Source organism: Serinus canaria, chromosome 4 (assembly GCF_022539315.1).
Source record: "Serinus canaria isolate serCan28SL12 chromosome 4, serCan2020, whole genome shotgun sequence".
Classification (NCBI taxonomy): Eukaryota; Metazoa; Chordata; class Aves; order Passeriformes; family Fringillidae; genus Serinus; species Serinus canaria.
This window is the reverse complement of record NC_066317.1, coordinates 32,510,030-32,527,856: the sequence shown is the minus strand read 5'-3', so window position 1 is coordinate 32,527,856 and position 17,827 is coordinate 32,510,030. Positions and strand designations below refer to the sequence as shown.

The following is a 17,827-nucleotide window of genomic DNA, read 5'->3' as shown; positions in this document are numbered from 1 at the left end:
TAATTAAACTTTTATCCTTTGATAAACACTTGGCTGTTAGAAAACTACTTGACCACCCAGAGGCTTTCATCTCTGCTTCTAATTGATTGGAATCCAGGAGGTCACTGCAAGGTGATCCCTGAATTCCAGCTTATGAAATGTGTTAGTTGGTCTTTTCAGTTTAAAAATCAGCTTATTTTCATGCTTAACAAAGATAAATTGGAATGCATACCATCCTATGAAATAAAATCAAATTACATGGTCTGTGCACCACATCTACTTGATTGTAAAGAACTTAAAAAACTCTCGGCTGAAACTTATACTGACCACCAGGAGTGTTCTTACAGTAGAGAACTGCAGAGACCAGATGTTTGGGAGCATTCAGACTGATAATGGAACAAACATTATCAGTTCAGCATGGCAGTGAAAAGCCTTCTCTTCTTATTCACTAAACTTATGAAGAAGCAAAGTTGCATCTTGTACTGGGAGGTTAGGAAAATAAATTCAGTGCCTAGCGTGTTGAAGGAAACCAGAGGAACAGTTGATTGGCTCAAAAAAAACCAGAGGGAAGTGCCTTATTCCATAAGAATGGTCTAAAGTTTGCAAGAAAAAGTTGTTTTGAACCTTCTGAGAATGCTGCTGTTTCCCCTGCACAATTCACACAGCAAATCCAGCCACTTCCCACTAAATCCGCTGAGCAGATTGGGGATTACAGTGTACTGAAATACTGTCATGTTGTATGAGGCAGAATGAAAAGACAGATCTTTATTGATTAAGGATGGAAGTGCCTAAATGCATCATCTGTAAATGATAGTATTGTGTAAATAATAACCCATTTGATTTAAGAGTGCTACAGCGAAATTTATTGTGTTGCATTTCTGTTCATCCCTGAGAGAGACAGAATGATAGCTTCATGTCAAAGTGAGGAGGATTCTATTTCACTTTCTTGTTCTATATGTCAAACCCATTTAAAAAGGGTAATATGGTGTGAGAATAAGTGATAATTAAGGAAATTAAGGGATAATTAAGGAAATTAGAGTTGCTTTATTTTATGTCTGAAACCAAGATATGTACAGTGGCATATCTTGGTTGACATACAGTAACCCTTCACACCTGTCCAGAAGTGATAAAACTTAAGCTGGACTGCTGGTCTTAAATTAGAAAAACAGATTGAGAAATTAAAGCCTGTAGGCTGTTAATTGCATTGTATTTTTGGGGGGGGGGGAGAGGGCATGGTGTTTTTCTTCATTTTCTGTAGCTGAGAAATGTCAAGAAACAGAAGTATAAAACATTTTCAGTTTTTCAGGGTAAGGTATTTTTATCAACCCCACCCAACCACGAAACCCCCATAGCCTGTTTCTGGTATGAAATAAATGTAAATCAAGTGTTTGTGCAATCATGCAGGTTGTTCCCAGGTAATTTAAAAATGAGCAAACAAATAGCAGAAAAGATGGGGAAATCTATCTCAAATTATGTGGTTTACCTGTTCTAGCAAAAGTGCTCTGATTAACATAGTGAGATGGTGGAAATTAAACAGGGTATAGTTAGACATTGACAAAATAGTAATTAAAAGCTCTGTGTTTTTGCTGAAGAGAAGTAACTTGGCAAACAGCAGGGGAAAAGAAAAACATTAATAAGATGTTTGGAGGCCAAGCTGTGTTTCTAAATGTGACAAGTAAATCTGCAGACACTGTGTGTCAGAGAAGTTGGGGCTTTGTGTTGAGTGTCAGTAAGTGCACAGTTCTCTGGTGAAAAACTTCAGAGTGATGAATTCATGTAATTGCTCACCCTCCCTGTACATCTCTCTTTTGTGTGTAAGAGCAAGCTTTTTAAAATGCCTATGTGCATAGATAAAACATTTATAAGAGAAGTAGAGAAAACTCTTTGTAGGGCTTCATATTTTGACAAAACGGGAAACATTTTTCCATTATTATTTTACATTCCATCTCTTTTCCCTTATATTTGCTTTTCCCTTTTTTATGAATTTATTTATTTTCATATTTTCTTCATTTGTAATTAATATTATCCCTCTGAATTTTTTATTTAGTACCCTTTGTGAATAGCATTCTTTCCATCTTGGTTAATGCCAGGGTGTATCATTAGAGTGCTGACCTGCAGTTTATTGATTAAGTTATAGTCTTCCTTGCTTTTTCTCTGTGATGTTTTAATAAAAAAATAATGGCAAGCTTCACTTTTTAAGTATCTGTCTTTGCAGATTTTAATTTTTAGCTATGTGGTCAGCTTTGGATAAAACAGGCAACAGGCAGCCAAGGTATAATCTAAAGAGCATGAGCAGCTAATTTTACTAGATTTTTTCATGTAGTGCTATGCTTAATGCATGGTGTTCACCACACAGTTCCTGAGTCAACAAGGGCAGGTACTATTTTAGATGTGTCTTTTTGCATTCTAAGTATTTTAGAATGCCTTGTCATAGAGAACAACCTTGGGTTAGATACTTGTGATTTTTCTTAAGGTTAAAGTATTGTCAGTCAGTGATGGATTCAGTGAGAGAAGCTAGCGGTGTATGAAAATTTGACATCTATTTAAGGAATGAAAACAATCATGTGAAACTAGGGGGAATTTAGAGTATGTTAACCTGAAAGTGGTTAGGATATTGTTGACCATAGTCTCTGATAGATGGTGTCATTTGGAAGTGAGCTTGGTGGTATGAGATGGGGTTTTTTTTGAAATGAGGAGTGCCACAAACGTCTCTGTCAGTTGGTTCAGTCTGATGAATTGCCCTGGGCCAAGGAAGCAGAAAGATCCACTGTGCCCAGCTGTTGCCACTCAGCAGTGTACTGCTTATTGTCCAAGTCTGTCCTTAGCAACACAGAGTTCCACCTCCTGGTAGAGCTAAGTGGATTCTAACATTTGTCAGACTGGGCTGCACTGTATTGAGTAATGCAAATACTGGTACTTCTTGTTGGCACTTGTTTCCATGAACAACCAAAATGTACCTGAATTACCAACACTGTTTCCAGCACAGTCCAAAACACAGTCCCGTACCAGCTATTGTGAAGAAAATTATCCCAGCCAAAATGAGCACTAACCTCATTCTCATTTGCAGTAGGAACTGCCAAAAATGATTTTCCAATAAAAGCCTCTGACTAGATTCTTACCTCTTGATCAGTCAAGGGCAGCTACGTGACACACATTGTCTGTTAACTGATTTGTGTTGAACAAATTCCCTGCTTCATGGTTGTTTAATTTCTAATTTTGGCAAGGATTTCTAGGAACTTTTCATTTTTGCTAGATGTGGCAGAACAAATTAAAATCTGGCCCTTTTTGTGATCTGAGAAAGGGATTTCACTTACTTCAGGTGAGTGTTTAGCATAGTGTTTTCTGATGCATTCTGTGCATGCCTGTGCTTTGTTTCAAGGCTGATTCAATGCTGCATTTTTCCTTTTTTATTTGTAATGGTGCATTTGTTCCCATTTGAAAGCAGCTTTGACCTTGGATATCTGTGCAGCATAGAGGAAGTAACTGAATGCTGAAACATGGAAGATATGCATGTAATTGCAGGTAAAAGCATCACTGTGAAAGCCTTAACAGCAAGCATACTACTGACTCATCTTGGCCTGTGATGGAAAGTGCCCTGAGCCTCATTAAAGTGTGATTAGCATTTTCAACTCAAAAGGATGGTGGATCAGATTCTGATGTATTTATCATGCTTATTAGCAGCTTACCCTGAAAAAAACCTGACACATGAGACTGATATGGAGATAGGAATGTAGCACACTAGAGACACCAGGGCAAGAAACAGCTACAAGTAACACAGCAATATGTCTGTGCCATGCAGTTGGTGGCATTGTAAATTTTTGTTTAGAGGATAAAATGCTGAAAAATAGGATAACTTCCTATTTTAATAAGGTTTAACTCCAAATCTTATTATAGTGGAAGTACCAATGTAAAATTTTTATGGTCTTACGTGCAAATCCGGCACCAGGGATTTCTTAGCTGCACAGGGCCTAAGCCAAGTAGAGCACCTGTACATTATTCTTAGGTCAAGTTACCCAATAGGCCATGAAGAGATAGGTTCCTTGATCATTGCTATCTACTCTCCTGCCCATATATAAATGTGGCAAGTATGCAACTTCTAAGGTAACTAAACTAATTTTTTTTATGTCACACTGGAATATGTAGTCTGTTTCCACAGAGGACAGTCAGAATGACATTTTGAAATGCTTCAGCATCCTCAGAACCCTTTTTGTGATAATTAGCTGGTTTTGCACAGTTGTGCTTTACAACAGAGACCTTCAGTCTGTTTAGATTCATCTCCTTCTGCCTTTCCCCTAGTGACTTTGTAGGTGATTTGGCATTAATGTTGAACTTCCTAGTGAAGTTAAAATGTCTTAGAATAAGCTAGTAATTTGTTTACAAAGAAGGGAGATAGATTTTCTTACCTTTTCAAATATAGATTTGACTACCAATAATTTTATACTTGGTGATTTAGTGGTGTTATTCATTTATAAGAGGAATTATATGTCTGGCTGGTGAACATTTGAAAATATGAAAAAATAGATAAAATATGTAGCAGCACAGAGAATAATTGCATGAAAAATTCAAGGTAACTGTCAGCTGATTATAGGCTTTTTTCTCAGTATTATTTTAGAGCTAAAATCTGTTTTGACTTCCTTTCAGAAGATAAATTCTCCACATCAAACCTGTTTAGGAATTGTCAGTTACTCTGAAATTGTTAGGATGTTATCACCAGCAGCTGATTTCCCCTCTCTTCTTTCCCATGGAGAAAGGCTGTCCAAGTCCATGCTGATCAAGAGGCAGGGTATATGTTCTGTCAGTAGTAATATTGCCATTACCTTCTTGGCATAAATAATTTTAAAGGAACAGTAATGTGCTTGTATTTGTTTTAAAAACATAGACCCCAACACGAGAAACTGAAGTAGTTTTTTAGTAATGTAGCAAGAGCCACACCATGGGAGACAGTGTTATCCTGGCTCTGGCTGTTTGCAGTAGCAGAGAACTAGTAGACAGTAAATACATTTACACATCAATTCATACAAATAGACCAAGAGATAGTTATTTTTAGATGTTTTATTTACATATATGTGATACAGTATATATGAGTAATACAAATGGTAATATACTGTGTATTTTTTTGATATTTAATTTTATTATTAGTTGCTGTTGTCTGTACTTTGTTCTTTTAATTAAAGGTTGCATCTGTAGCACAGTCTTTAATATTCACAGTGAGCTTTTTTCCTGTCACTTGGCACTTTGAATCTAGCAGTTGTGTCATTTGAAAAAATTCCAGGGTCCAGTAAAATTATGCATGATGCCCAGTAATTACAGTGTGTTTATGTCTTGGATAATTATGGCCATTGGCATTTTTAACAGTTAAAGCAAACGTTGCCTGGTTTGTGATATTTTTCTTTTCATTTTCATGTTGAGATACTGGAATAAGTGTATCCAGTCCACACACCAATTTTAATAATGTCAGCTCCTGCTTTTTCAGCAACTGATGTTCCTACTTAAGATTATCTACATATGTGATAGCTCAGGCCATAAAGGGAAAGCAATTTCTATTCAGAATTCTAGAAGTGAAAAGGTGCTGAGAGGAGGCTCCTGTGCCGATCCAGCGAGGGGCTACCACGTAGAAAGGCACTTCAGGCAGGCAAAACTGTGTTTGTTTGGCCTGTGTTGTGCTTACCTTAGGAGGCATTTATGTTTGTGACATGTTGTGACGTGACTTGCAGATGGATCTCTGTCATTACAGTCATGTGTGGAACCCCAAGGCTGAGGGCTGCGCGCAGATGTAAAGATTAGAGTCCACAAAAAAGAAAACTAAGAGAAAATATTTTCTAAAAGGGGTTTTTCAGGAGGTGGGCTGGTTGTATGTGTGTGAGAAAAGCTGTTGCTTAAGATCCTCCTGTGAACTGAGCTCTTCTGATTAATTCTTGATGCTTTGGTGCTCACTTCAGGGAGATGAAGTGCAATTCATTAGCAAGGTGCTTGGGTCAGCCCCAGTGGTCCTGTAGCCAGAGCAAAACAAGGGGCAGCTAAGGAAAGAAACCAGACAAATGGATTCGTTTAAAATGTGCTGTGCTGCCCAGCAGGACTTAAAATCGTTAACTGTGCATATGAATATTTATATATGGGCCAGAAAGCAACTAGCTAATTTCCTACTTTCCTCTCTATAATGAGAGCCTGGGCTGTTCACAGCAGTGTTTTAGACATTTGTTATTGCTAGTCTCTTCCTCTGCCCAGCCAGGGTTTTATTCTCTTGCATTGCTTACAAACACGTTTTTGTTTTTAAAGTAAGTCACATTTGCAAATAAAAAAAATTTAAAAAAAAAGGAAGCAGCTGTATCTAAGTATTAGAAAGTTTGATGGGTTTAGGTTTAAGATGGTTCCTGAAAATAATGTCCCTTCAAAAAGCCGGTTTTGGGCTGAAATGAAGTTTTGGGAGGCAGTTTACTACTGTAAAAAATCAGATTTTGCGCTTCTAAAAAATTATTTTAATTACTGTTTACATACAGTTTTTTTTTTGCTTTATATGGTGGGACAGGTACATGGAAAATTCCTCCCAAAGCACTTTCATGAACATGTCATAATCTGAAATTTTGTGATGTTATTTCTTGTTTGTCTTCCTGCCATAATTTATATTGAAGGCTGAATTGCATTTTCAATTATTTCCTTAGATGTGATCTTGGTAAAACCCAATTCTTAGGAAATTTACAAACACAAACTGATTTTTCTTGATATCCAAGTAGAATAGTTCGAGGAACTTATTTTTTAGCCAAAACATTTTAGAAAAGATACCTGCTAAGTGTTTGCAGGCTGTAGCCTAGGATAGAAGAGATGAGATGTTGGTGGTACTGGACATCTGATAATAAGGAGAGGCATTTCAGTGTGGTCTTCTTGTATAAGACAACCCAAAAAGCTCGTGCCTGTCCAGGAGGACTCTTGGCAGGAGCTGTTTTGCTATTTTGTTGACTGAATGAAAACACAGTTTAAGAATTTTATTGAGAGATAGCTCTGAATATCTTGTTTTCACTTTGCTCAAGGGCCAGGGCTGTGTCTGTGTGTGTGTGAATTTAGAAAACTCAGTCACGGAAGTCAAAAATGCTCGTTACAGAAATCACATAATTCCTGCTGAGAAGTGTAATTCTGAAAGGTGAATGCTTTTTTCTTTGAAATAATCTGTTTGACAGATTAAGGAAATTGAATCTGATTTCCTTGATGCACAAAAATGTGTATAAATACTTAATATATATGTCTTTGGTTAAATCCTTTGGTAATGTCTTTCCTCTACTGTGCAGTGCTGTGGCCTCACCTTGAGTCCTGTGTGCTGTTTTGGGGACTACAATATAAAAACTCAGCATATTCTGTGTTTCATTGTTAACTTTTAAAATGTAAATTAGTATTGAATAGGTGCAAAAAAAAAAAAGTCTTACTGTTTAACAAGCTTGTAGGGAAAGCATTCTGCACTTCTTCACTTAGTTATAACAAAAATCAATTATTCTTAACAATGTGAGTTCTTTGTAAACATAAATCATTAAAACAGAAGCACACAGACACTCTTTAATGACACATTTCAAAAGTGATTTTGCCATAACTTTCCTATTCTGTTCTTTTGTTGTATGAATAGTTGCACAAGTTGAATAGGAACTTCAGTGAGGAATTCTGTATTTGATTTATGTTCTGTAATTTAGTGCAACACTTTTTGTTCTATTTATACTGGTTTTCATGATAAATCACCTGAAATGCCTGATGATTAAATTTATTTCTTTGTTTATTCCTAAAAACTGGTAAGACAGCGCTCTTTGTCTCAGTTTAGACGATTCAGTCTATGAGCAGTGCTTTGCAGACTGTGGATGCTGTGAATTTTCAGGTGGAGAGTCAGAATCTTGTTGCAACCCAAGTGAAGGAGATAATGTGCCAGAGAGAAGAATGAATCATGTAAACAGCCTGGAGAGCTGCAGTCAAGAAACAGATTTTGAAAATGAATCCTGAAGGATGGATTGTCAAAAGAAAAGTTAAGAGTTCCAGAGTTCACTACGCTGTCAGAAAATACAATGTGTTTTTTAATCCAAGGGATGGACAATAAAGGCTGCATGCTTTTAGTAGGGAGTTTCTCAGCTGTGATCCCTGTTCATCATTTCTAAGCACAAAATGGGAACTAATTTCATGGCTCCATAATTTCTATTATTTTGAGGTCAAAGCAGATCTACTCTAAATGATGTACCCAGAATATCCAAAGTGTATTTTCTGTTCATATAAATGCAGACATTCAAAACTGTATATATTTAATGTCATTGAGAAAGGATAAGCAATTGTGAATTTATTACCAAAACTACAGTGGATAATGTACCACAGAAGTAATATTTGAATCACAGGATACTTCAGGTCAGAAAGGATCATCTGCTCCACATTCCTGTTCAAAGTGGGCCCAGCCTCAAGGACAAAATGTAAAAAACTAATGCATAACTTGAAGAATTTATTTTTTATAAATTTTTCTTAAAAAAAAAAAGTGACAAATAAACCTGAAGGTTCTTAAGTCCTGAGATTTAGTTTCTATGATAGAATTAAATGTAGAGTGCTTTGTGGTCAGGGAACTCAGTGCTGCTTGGTTTTGATGAGAAGTGTCCATTGTGCTACTTAGTGCTAGTGAAGATAAAGCAGAAAGAGAGATAATTCAGAATATTTATGTTTGCAGTACAAAAAAAAATGATGGCACTGAGGGATGGAATCAAAACATAAGCCATCTACAGTCTGGAGGAAGAAAGATACATAAGTGTATGAAACAAGTAGTTTTAAAACTTCTTTTTCATATGGATGTGCTTACTGGGGTTGAGAGCAAAGTGGCTTTTTTAGTACCAAAGTGACAAGTAAAAGTGGGGGTTTTTGTTCTAAATGCTTGCTGACAAGTTGCCTGATGTTTCTGTTTGGTCATTTTTGCCAATACAAAACTGTTCTGTGCCACAAAGTATTTGGGAAATAATAATTTCTAGACTAGACATGCATTAGTGGAGGAGGAAATTTAGTCTTTGGTAGCTGGCACCTTCTGTATTTTTCTGCAGTTTAATTGAATACAGGTTGAGGAGAGATGGGTCACAGTCAAGGTGAAAGCCTCTAGTGGACATGGGTGCATGTATGTGTTTGCATGATGCATGAATTGCAAATAAAGCTGCAGAAGTGAAAGCTCTGCTTTGGGTTTTGACACCCTCTTCCTCCAAGCAGGTTATCTAATGGGCTTACACACATGATATCTAGTTCAACTCCTTCTAGGTAAAACTCAGGCTTGATGATGTGAATGTTTCACTTGAGTGTTTGAACCTACATCCTCAAGTGCTGAGAAAAATATTTTCATGATTCTCTTAAGATACATGGATTTACTAAGGGGATGAGCCCTGTTTCTGAAATACCTTACCTTTTCAGTGTCAATGAAGCTGAATCAGTTGCCAGAAAAGTGTAAATACTGAAGAAATTTTTGAGCCCCATCTCCTTTCCCTCCTTTGGATTGCTAGAAAAACTAATGCCCTTCAGCCTGCGGCGGTGGTTTGTGTATGTGTGTTGTTTGCAAGAGTGAGAGGGGATGGAGGAGCAGATTTAAACTGAACTGCATCTTTGCATGGTCACAATTTGTTTTCCTCAGAACATATCTGTCCAAGAAATCATCTAATTTACCTACAGGATGAATTCTCCTTTTTTTTTTTCAAGCAGGAGTATTTTCAGTGTAACTGGGAAATTTTTGTCATTGAGCATTTGTTTTCATACATAAGTACCAGTTTTCATGAGAAGCTCTGATGATTCCTTGAGCTTTGACTTGAAATGTTTTTTCTGAAAAACTGCAAAATAAACTAATAGTAATTAAATGCAAGCAATAATTTCTTACAGAACTTTTAAAATACTTTTATTCATGTTATTTGCAAGACTACTGTGATGGTTTATTTCTTGAACTGTCTTCCATTGTACAGTCAGTAGCCAAAGTGACAAAAAATAGAGGAAAAGAACCTCTGTGCAGTCACAATCAGAAAAGATTAGGTAAAATCCAAATTATGGGACTTTTTTTTCATCTTTTGTTTTCCAGAATGACAAATCCCCAGGGCGTTCCACAAGTCGATCAAGTAATATTTCAAAGGTATGTGAAACATATTGCTTTTTCTGGAATTTAAAGAAAACTAGGTAATTAAATATAAAACAGCACTTTAATCCATTATATTCTTTATGTAGTAGTTTACGTATAAGAATCAGATTTTAAAGTTTTGCTGCTGAACATTATGGTTACCCTGTAAACTCCATCATACAATTAGTCATTACTGTAAAATATGTAATAAAAATACTAAGGAAATAACACATGCACTTTTTCCATCTCTTTTCCTCAAGTGTGTAATGCTACTTGAGCACTTCAGCTTGAGATAGAATTACTATTTGATTTTTCTCCTCCAAATAGTAAGTGTAATGTGCAAAGCTTTAAATCTGTGTTCATTTCAGGCTGAATTCTAAATCCCTTTTGCAGGGATATATGGTGTACTGAAGCCAGGACTTCACATTTAGATGCTTTTAAAATTTTTAGGAAAGAGAAGGAAAACTTTAGGAAAGGCAAAATGTGATTTTTTTACTGAAGAACTTTGGTTTTAAGCCCCTTTTTTCTGTATTTTTGGTTGCCATGTGGCTGAAATTGATGCCAAAAAGCCAGGATGTACAGAAGACAAAAGATAAAACTCTTTTTTTTTTTTTTTTTTTTTTTAATCAAGGCCTCAACATCTGCCATGTATTATGTTTGGTTTTAAATATTTTGAATTTAGGGCAAGCACTGAATCCTTAAAGCTCTTCACAAAGTTTTTTTTGTCTTTGGGGCACCCACTGTAAAACTTTTTCTTCTCAGAGCATAGAACAAAAGAATGACAGCAAGCCCCAACTGTGATTTTAACTTAAAATACTCGTTCCATGTTAGATTCTGCTCTCTTATGTTTAGAAAGGTAAAAGAAAGGCAGGGAAAAAGATTAGAATGTATCCAGCCTGCTGTAGGATATGGCTGAAGCTCTTCTAGGCTAACAGCCTGTCCTTAGAAATCATATGTACAAACTTGATCACCAGGAATTGTATTAAGTATTTTAATTAAATATAAATAATTAAATTAACAATTACTAATTAATACTTAATAATAAACAATAATTATTAATATTTTAAATGCAGTTGTCTAGCAATAGTTACTGTAGATCTATTATGAATTGATATTACTTTCTCTGCTTTTTTTAAGGTGCATGGGTTGTACTGTGACAAAGCATAAATATTTTCACTGACTTGAAAAACATGCCAGTGACTAACATTTATTTTGAAGTGATTTCTGCAGAAATCAGTGTAGTTGCTTCTTAGAAAGGGATATTTGCACTGGTTGTAGTTGCAAACTAAACTCTCAATTTTTCAGTCACGCACTTCATCTTTCTCTGATGTATAGCATCATGCATTGTTTTAGATCAGTTTTTTTTTCTGAAGCTACCTGCCAGTGAAGTTTTTCAAATGCTGAAAGACATTGGATTGGAATTCCAGCTTTGTTTGTTGTCTGACTTAAAATGCTTTTTTTCTAAAACAGGTTTTTATATGTCTGTGTATACATAGAAAACAAACACCTGACTTTGCAGGTTAATATTGCATGGCAGAAAGTGATAGTAAAAAATACTCCACCTCAAAATAATATTGAAACTTCTAGGCCAGATAAACTGCCTGCCAAAGGCAAGATCTGTGTTCTGTGCCATGCCAGATCTTGAACACAACAAAAATTTCAATGGACAGAGAAATTAGATAGTCTTTATGTAAAGCTATAAGTTAGTGTCATCAAAACATTGTCTTTCACTGTTTTCATTTGCCTGCATGTGTAATTAAAAAGGGTCAGATGGAATTATATTTTAATAGGTTCCATGTTTTGTATATTCCACCCTTGGCTGGATGTGGAGCTCCTGCTCCAGAGCAGATACCACTGTATTTTGTACCAACCTATTTGTGAAATGAAATACAGCATAGATTCTGTAAATGCAGATTCTTATTTCATAATGCTCTTAAACTGTTTATTTGGAAAGGACACCTGAGGTTTGTAATGTATGCTTGGCTAATTTTGCATGCTAGGTACATGAATTCTAAGTCTGAATTTTCTGGTGTTACAGATTAAAATGAATTGTTGAACGCTGAAGATGTCTTAGCTAGTTATAATGAGAAGGAATGGTTTTGATTTGGTATTTTACAGATGCTGGTTAGTATATATCTATTCAGTCTAGAGATTTTACAGTCAAACATTCCCAAGACAGGTGGATGTGTGTGTGTGTGTGGAAAACAACTCCTCATTTTTACCATTCATTTTGCAGTCTGTTGAGAGTGTAGAAGTTGAGCATGTCGCAAGGACTTTTCTCATTGCATGTAATTTTCTGGCAAGAATTTCAGTGACAGACTATTTAAGGCAAATGAAAGAACAAAACTTATAATATTTGACTGACAGCTGTGGCTTTCTTCAGTGAACAGCAACCTGGGAATTCATTCATTCACCCCAGCCTTTTATTTATTTATATCAAGAAAGCTGCCTTGGACCTCCAAAAGCAACTGCTTCAGTTTGTTCCCCAATCAGAGACAATTAGGAAAATGTAACAGTGCCTGATTTTTGCTGCACTTCTGGTAATAACCTAGATTTTTCCTGTGCAATCAATAAATAAATAATCTTTTTGTGTGTTCTGCCCTGCTAGCACTTAATTAGATATGATTAATAATTTAATAACTAGATTATTAAGGTGTATTTTGGACTGATCAACATATCACATTATCTTGTATTGACAAAGTGTAGCCCTAGTTAGTAGTTACGGCTTTCAAAACCTATCTACATAAAGAAACTTATACACATAATGAAAAATATGAAACACTTGGAAATGTGAGTTATGAAGCAGCCTTGATGATTTAAAATTATTACTATATTTTTAAGCGTTAGAATTTTTTTCCCACCTATTTCCAATGTTGCTGGCTGCAGAAGGAACTTAATTATTCTTTGTAAGAGATAGTATTGTGCAGTGTTCTGGTTTCAGAGTTGATATTATCCTATCTGCATGTGTTAAAAATCTCAGTAAATTAAAAACTTGACCTTGATCATTACCTATTTGCCATTGCTTAGTTTTCTGTGCACTGTAACTTCTTTCATTAAAATTCTCATGTCTTCCTAAATAGATGTTCATTTAAGAGGAAGGGTAGTCAGGGAGGGATCTGGTGGATTCATTGTTTTCTGTTGTGGTTAACCAGTGGAACAAATTTTGTGTCTGAATTACAGTCTGTAGACTTTATGCTCTCTATGTATTTCTGAGGCTGCCTGGTTATGTTCAAATGCTTTCTGGAAGAAATGTTTCTAAAACACTGTAATTATCTTTCTGTATGTTAATTATGATTCAAGAGCTCATTAGGGAAGGATGCTATCTCAGCAGCAAGATCTAAAATTCTCTGATGGGAACCTTGGGCTTATTTTTCAGTGCAGAGAAAATCAGGCTTGGAGTAAATTGCCTGAATTTTGATTTGCCTCAATTACTTTTCAAAAGCCTGGAGCAGGTGTTAGAACACTTTTTATTTACAAGTCTCTGAAGCTTCCATCTAATGAAACTCTGTCGAGTTATATCAGGAAGTAAGGTGCTTGTTTGGAATATTCTGTGTGATAATATTCACATGTCTAATTTGGAATATGAATAGCAATAGGGGAAAGAAAGAAGGAAATAATTGTTTTTACTCTATGTTAGCAATTTCTGGTTTCTTGTGTCAGGTGGGGCTCCTCTCAATAACATACAAATGAAAACCAAAAGCCACCAGAATGTTGATCTAGATTAAAAATTTATTGTTTCCAATATGTTTATTGTTGATTTGAATCACTCAGTTTGTGACTCTGAAATAAATTTCACAAACTGGTCATCACATTCTGTATTAAGTAATACAATATTTATCATAATAATAGTAATAAGTAATACAATATTTATAGTAGTTATGAATTACCATTTAATCTCTTCCATTAAAATTGAACAATCTCTTACATGGGTTTTGTTGTTCTCAAGTATTTCATCCTCTCTGTGTGTGAGGTGATTGTATGAAGAGTCCTGTATTGCAGTTTGGATGGTTTTCCCAGCTTGAAGCAGAGCTCTCTATTACACACTCTGAGTGTTTGTAATGGCCAAGCACCACCATGTCTTAGGCAGGACACCAACAGGGAGCACATAATATCTCCTGGTAGGTTTCATGGTGAAGAAATGTAAAGGAACTGAAGAGTTCTTTCAGAAGAAGTTCTTACCATGGACTTTGTTTGCCAGAACCAGGATTGCAGCATTTCCAAGGTAACCTGTTGCAGGACTGAGTCCTAAAGACCAGTTGTGTGACCCCTTGTGTTTTGCTACAGGCAGCTACAATACTCCAAGTTGTTCCATAGTTCTTACTGATCTTTGCCAGTTTCATGCTAACCACAAGTGGAAATTCTCTTCCAGGCTGGTGGTTGCTTTTTTTCAAGGAACCACGAAGCTCCATCCCTAGCAAGTGTAGGTTCTAGATTACTGTAACTGAGGGAAAACTTAGGACTTTCAAAAAAGAAAACAAATCAAGGAAAAAAAAAGTCCTCACTCTTGCAAAGCATAAAATGTCAGCCTTCATAAGTGCTTTTACAGTAGATAATATGATGTATACAAAACTGGCATTAAAATATGAGTATAAATGTTACATTAGTCATCAAATCATTCTTCTTGCTCATAAACAGAATCATTATTATGAAAGCTGAAGACTAACCTAGCACTTAGCTCTCATTTACTGAAAACAACAGTGAAAAGTAAACAAGTTAGTGAAAAGATTTTTTTCATCAGAACAGAATTCATTTTGAACACACAAAAAAGGACAGAAAACCAGAAACTAGAAGTAGATCCATTGTATAGTAACTATTTCTGCACTTTTTAAAACTCCAAGATATGAATATTTGATTTCTGTGTATAGAGGATGCTTTGTGGTTCATCTATACAATTTATGCTTTGTTTACAATAAGCTTAAAATAAGTCATGGCAGCAGAATTTACCTAAGTCTTCCTGAAAATTGAACTGAATAAAATTGCATGAATATATTATGATATTAAATACATGAGGACAACCATCAGAAAATAATTGAATTTCAGTTTACTCTTGAATACACCTTTTTATTTTGGACTTTTCATAAACTGTTGTTCTAATGAGAGGGAGTACATAAAAATGTGATTGCATGCCTACAAGAATACAGTACAATTTTACTGATTCTGATTTATTCAGTCACAGTTCTTACCAATTATTCTGAGTGTACCTAAATGTCTCACATTGACACATCCAGATAAAAACTGCATCTATGTGTGGAATGTGTTGTGCCACAATATTTATATTTTTATACAAGCTCACTCAGTGTGTAGTGCCCATATATAATTTTAATTTCTGTTATCACAGAATTCAGTCCTATCCTGTGATAGCCAATATCATACAGAAGCAGCTTTGATTTGTTCTCGGGAAGTAAAGCATGCAAGTTACTAGATATGCTTATTATATATAATTATTTAAATGATTTCCATAATTAGAAATAGTAATTAGGCTCTGTAACATACCTGTTACATACATACTCTGGAAACCTTTGCACAGCATTTGGTTTTTCACCATGGCACTCAGCAGCACATTTTGTGTATTTGTCCTAAAAACAAATTCCATTAGGCACACTGTTTCTACAGTGGGAAAAAAATAAGAGGGTCGTGCAGTTTTATGTTTATTGCACTTCATAAAATACAGTATCTCCTGTTTTTCTCAATGATGCATTCTCAGAGTTTCACTTTTTTTGGTTTAGTCATTTCAATATTCTTACTACAACTCTTTTACTTGGGCACATTTAGGCTTCTCTCTTCATTTAGGGCTGGAGTAAATAGACATCAAATACACACCAGAATGGAGGTGTTCAAACACAGGAATGGTATCCTCACAGATGGGATTTTATCCAGGCTGTCTCCTGCACAGTCCCCCAGCCCCAAGGAGGATCATGGTGGGTGTGTGCACTCACCTGCACTTGTGAGAGCATGGCAGGAGTGTCATCTGAGAGACAGCTCTTCAGGATATAGGAATGGTCTGGGGGTTTCAGTCTTGCAGATAGAGGGACGTGTGAAAACACATGCCCTCTTTGGAACAGAAATTCTAAATGGCTCTCTGAGTACTGCCTACCTTTAGAAATAAAGTGCTGCAAAATCCAGTAACAAAGAAAATGCAGGTTTTGTGCTTCACCTTTTCTATAGGCTAAATTTCCATTTGGCTCCCTCCAGACAGTCAAAAGCTGCTATTCTCATGGCTCTGCACCTTTTGTATAAAACCTGGCACATCCTTTCTTCCAATTGCCCATATTTTTTAAAGAAATATGAAACATTTTTATTAAGAAAGTGATAGTGACTAGAAAGATGCATCCTTGGAGAGAATCATGAATGAAAAATACTGTGCTGCCACCATACAAAGACTTTTGCACACTATAGTCCATCTGATAATTCAAAGCTTAGCTAGCAGTGCTTCTATGCCTATAGAAAAAGTGGTTTTTTTAGTCAAACCCGTACCTTGAAAATAAAGATTAACATAGATTAGTAAGGCAGGAGAAAACAACTTAAACAAACTGATTGAATTTACAAGTTAAAACTGTAATTACTCATTTCTTCATTTTGTAATGATAGTATGGATTTGCCATTTGCAATTTTGATTTTAGATTTCTAATCACTTTATAACATGATCATACTGACTTTTAAAGATGCTGAATGGTGTTTTTTGGCAGAATCCTAAGGATTTTTCTGCTCCTTCCTTGTGCCTTTCTTTTCCTTTAATTCCTTCTCTTCAGAGGCCTGTGAAAGGAGGGGAAGGAGGAAAGGAGAGAAAGAAAATGTTTGGAGAAGAATTGTGCAAGGAATAAGTTACAGAAAAAGAAAATCTGTGAAAGATAATTTAACAGAAATTCAGTTACCAATTAATGTAACAGTTGCTGTAAAGACATCAATCAGATTAAAACAGCTTTGAAATCTGAGCACAAAGCAAGAACTCTTATCATAAAGAAAATAATAATGAAAAGAAAAACATAACAGCCAAACAAATCAAAACAAGAAACCCCCACTTCCAATCTCATGCACACAAATTTCAGCTGCCATCAAGACCGAGCTTGTAAAATAACACCCACCTTGGGTCACCTTCACCATGTTTTGAAAGTTTTTAGACCTGAGGAGATGTCCACATAAAGGTTCATGAAGGTGGATGTTTCCTGCAGAATGTTGCATTGTTTACAAAGCAGAAATTTTCAGATTGAAATAGACAGGCTGGGTCTCCTGCTGAGCTTATAGCCAGACAAATGCTCTCATCTTCTAAGGGATCCATTCCTTTGTGTGTTGTTTTTCAAATAGGATAGAGTTTCAACTTTTTAACTCTAATGGCTGGTGGGATCTGGAGTATTCTGTGATGCATCACTGCTACTAGAGCAAACTCAGCAGGGGAATAACAGCATTAGACATGTTCCCTGTCTGCCCTATCACCCATCAATTTTCTGCAGCTTTCTTCTTCAGCAGGGTTCTAAGTTGACCAGCTTTTGGAAATGCCTCTGTTCAGAACAGAGACAGGAGAGGATTCATTAGCCTTTCTGGTGATAGCTGTGAGGCAATTTTATCTAAGCTATCCATTTCATCATCTGGTTTGTCAATTTAAAGCTTCACTCCCCTACTATGTGATTCTTTGCACTTCTGGAATCTGCTTTTACTCAGCTTTTCTGTTAAGCTGAAGCAGATCCCTTCTTTGTACTTAGGAAGAGCACAGCTTGACTCATGATCTTGCACTAGTTTCAACATGCAGGTTAAGCAATAGATGGC

General features: G+C 35.9%; 1 protein-coding gene and 1 long non-coding RNA gene across 2 annotated transcripts in view; one reads left to right on the top strand and one right to left on the bottom strand.

Moving 5' to 3' along the window:
• Positions 1-17,827, bottom strand: part of LOC127059594 (uncharacterized) — an 876,248-nt gene that overhangs the window by 237,905 nt on the left and 620,516 nt on the right. The window lies entirely within an intron of this gene.
• The window catches only part of MARCHF1 (membrane associated ring-CH-type finger 1), an 82,801-nt gene that overhangs the window by 30,119 nt on the left and 34,855 nt on the right, over positions 1-17,827 (top strand). The window contains exon 2 of the mRNA XM_050974225.1: positions 10,031-10,081. Within this exon, the coding sequence (XP_050830182.1) occupies positions 10,031-10,081 (51 nt within the window). The remainder of the gene's footprint in view (positions 1-10,030; positions 10,082-17,827) is intronic.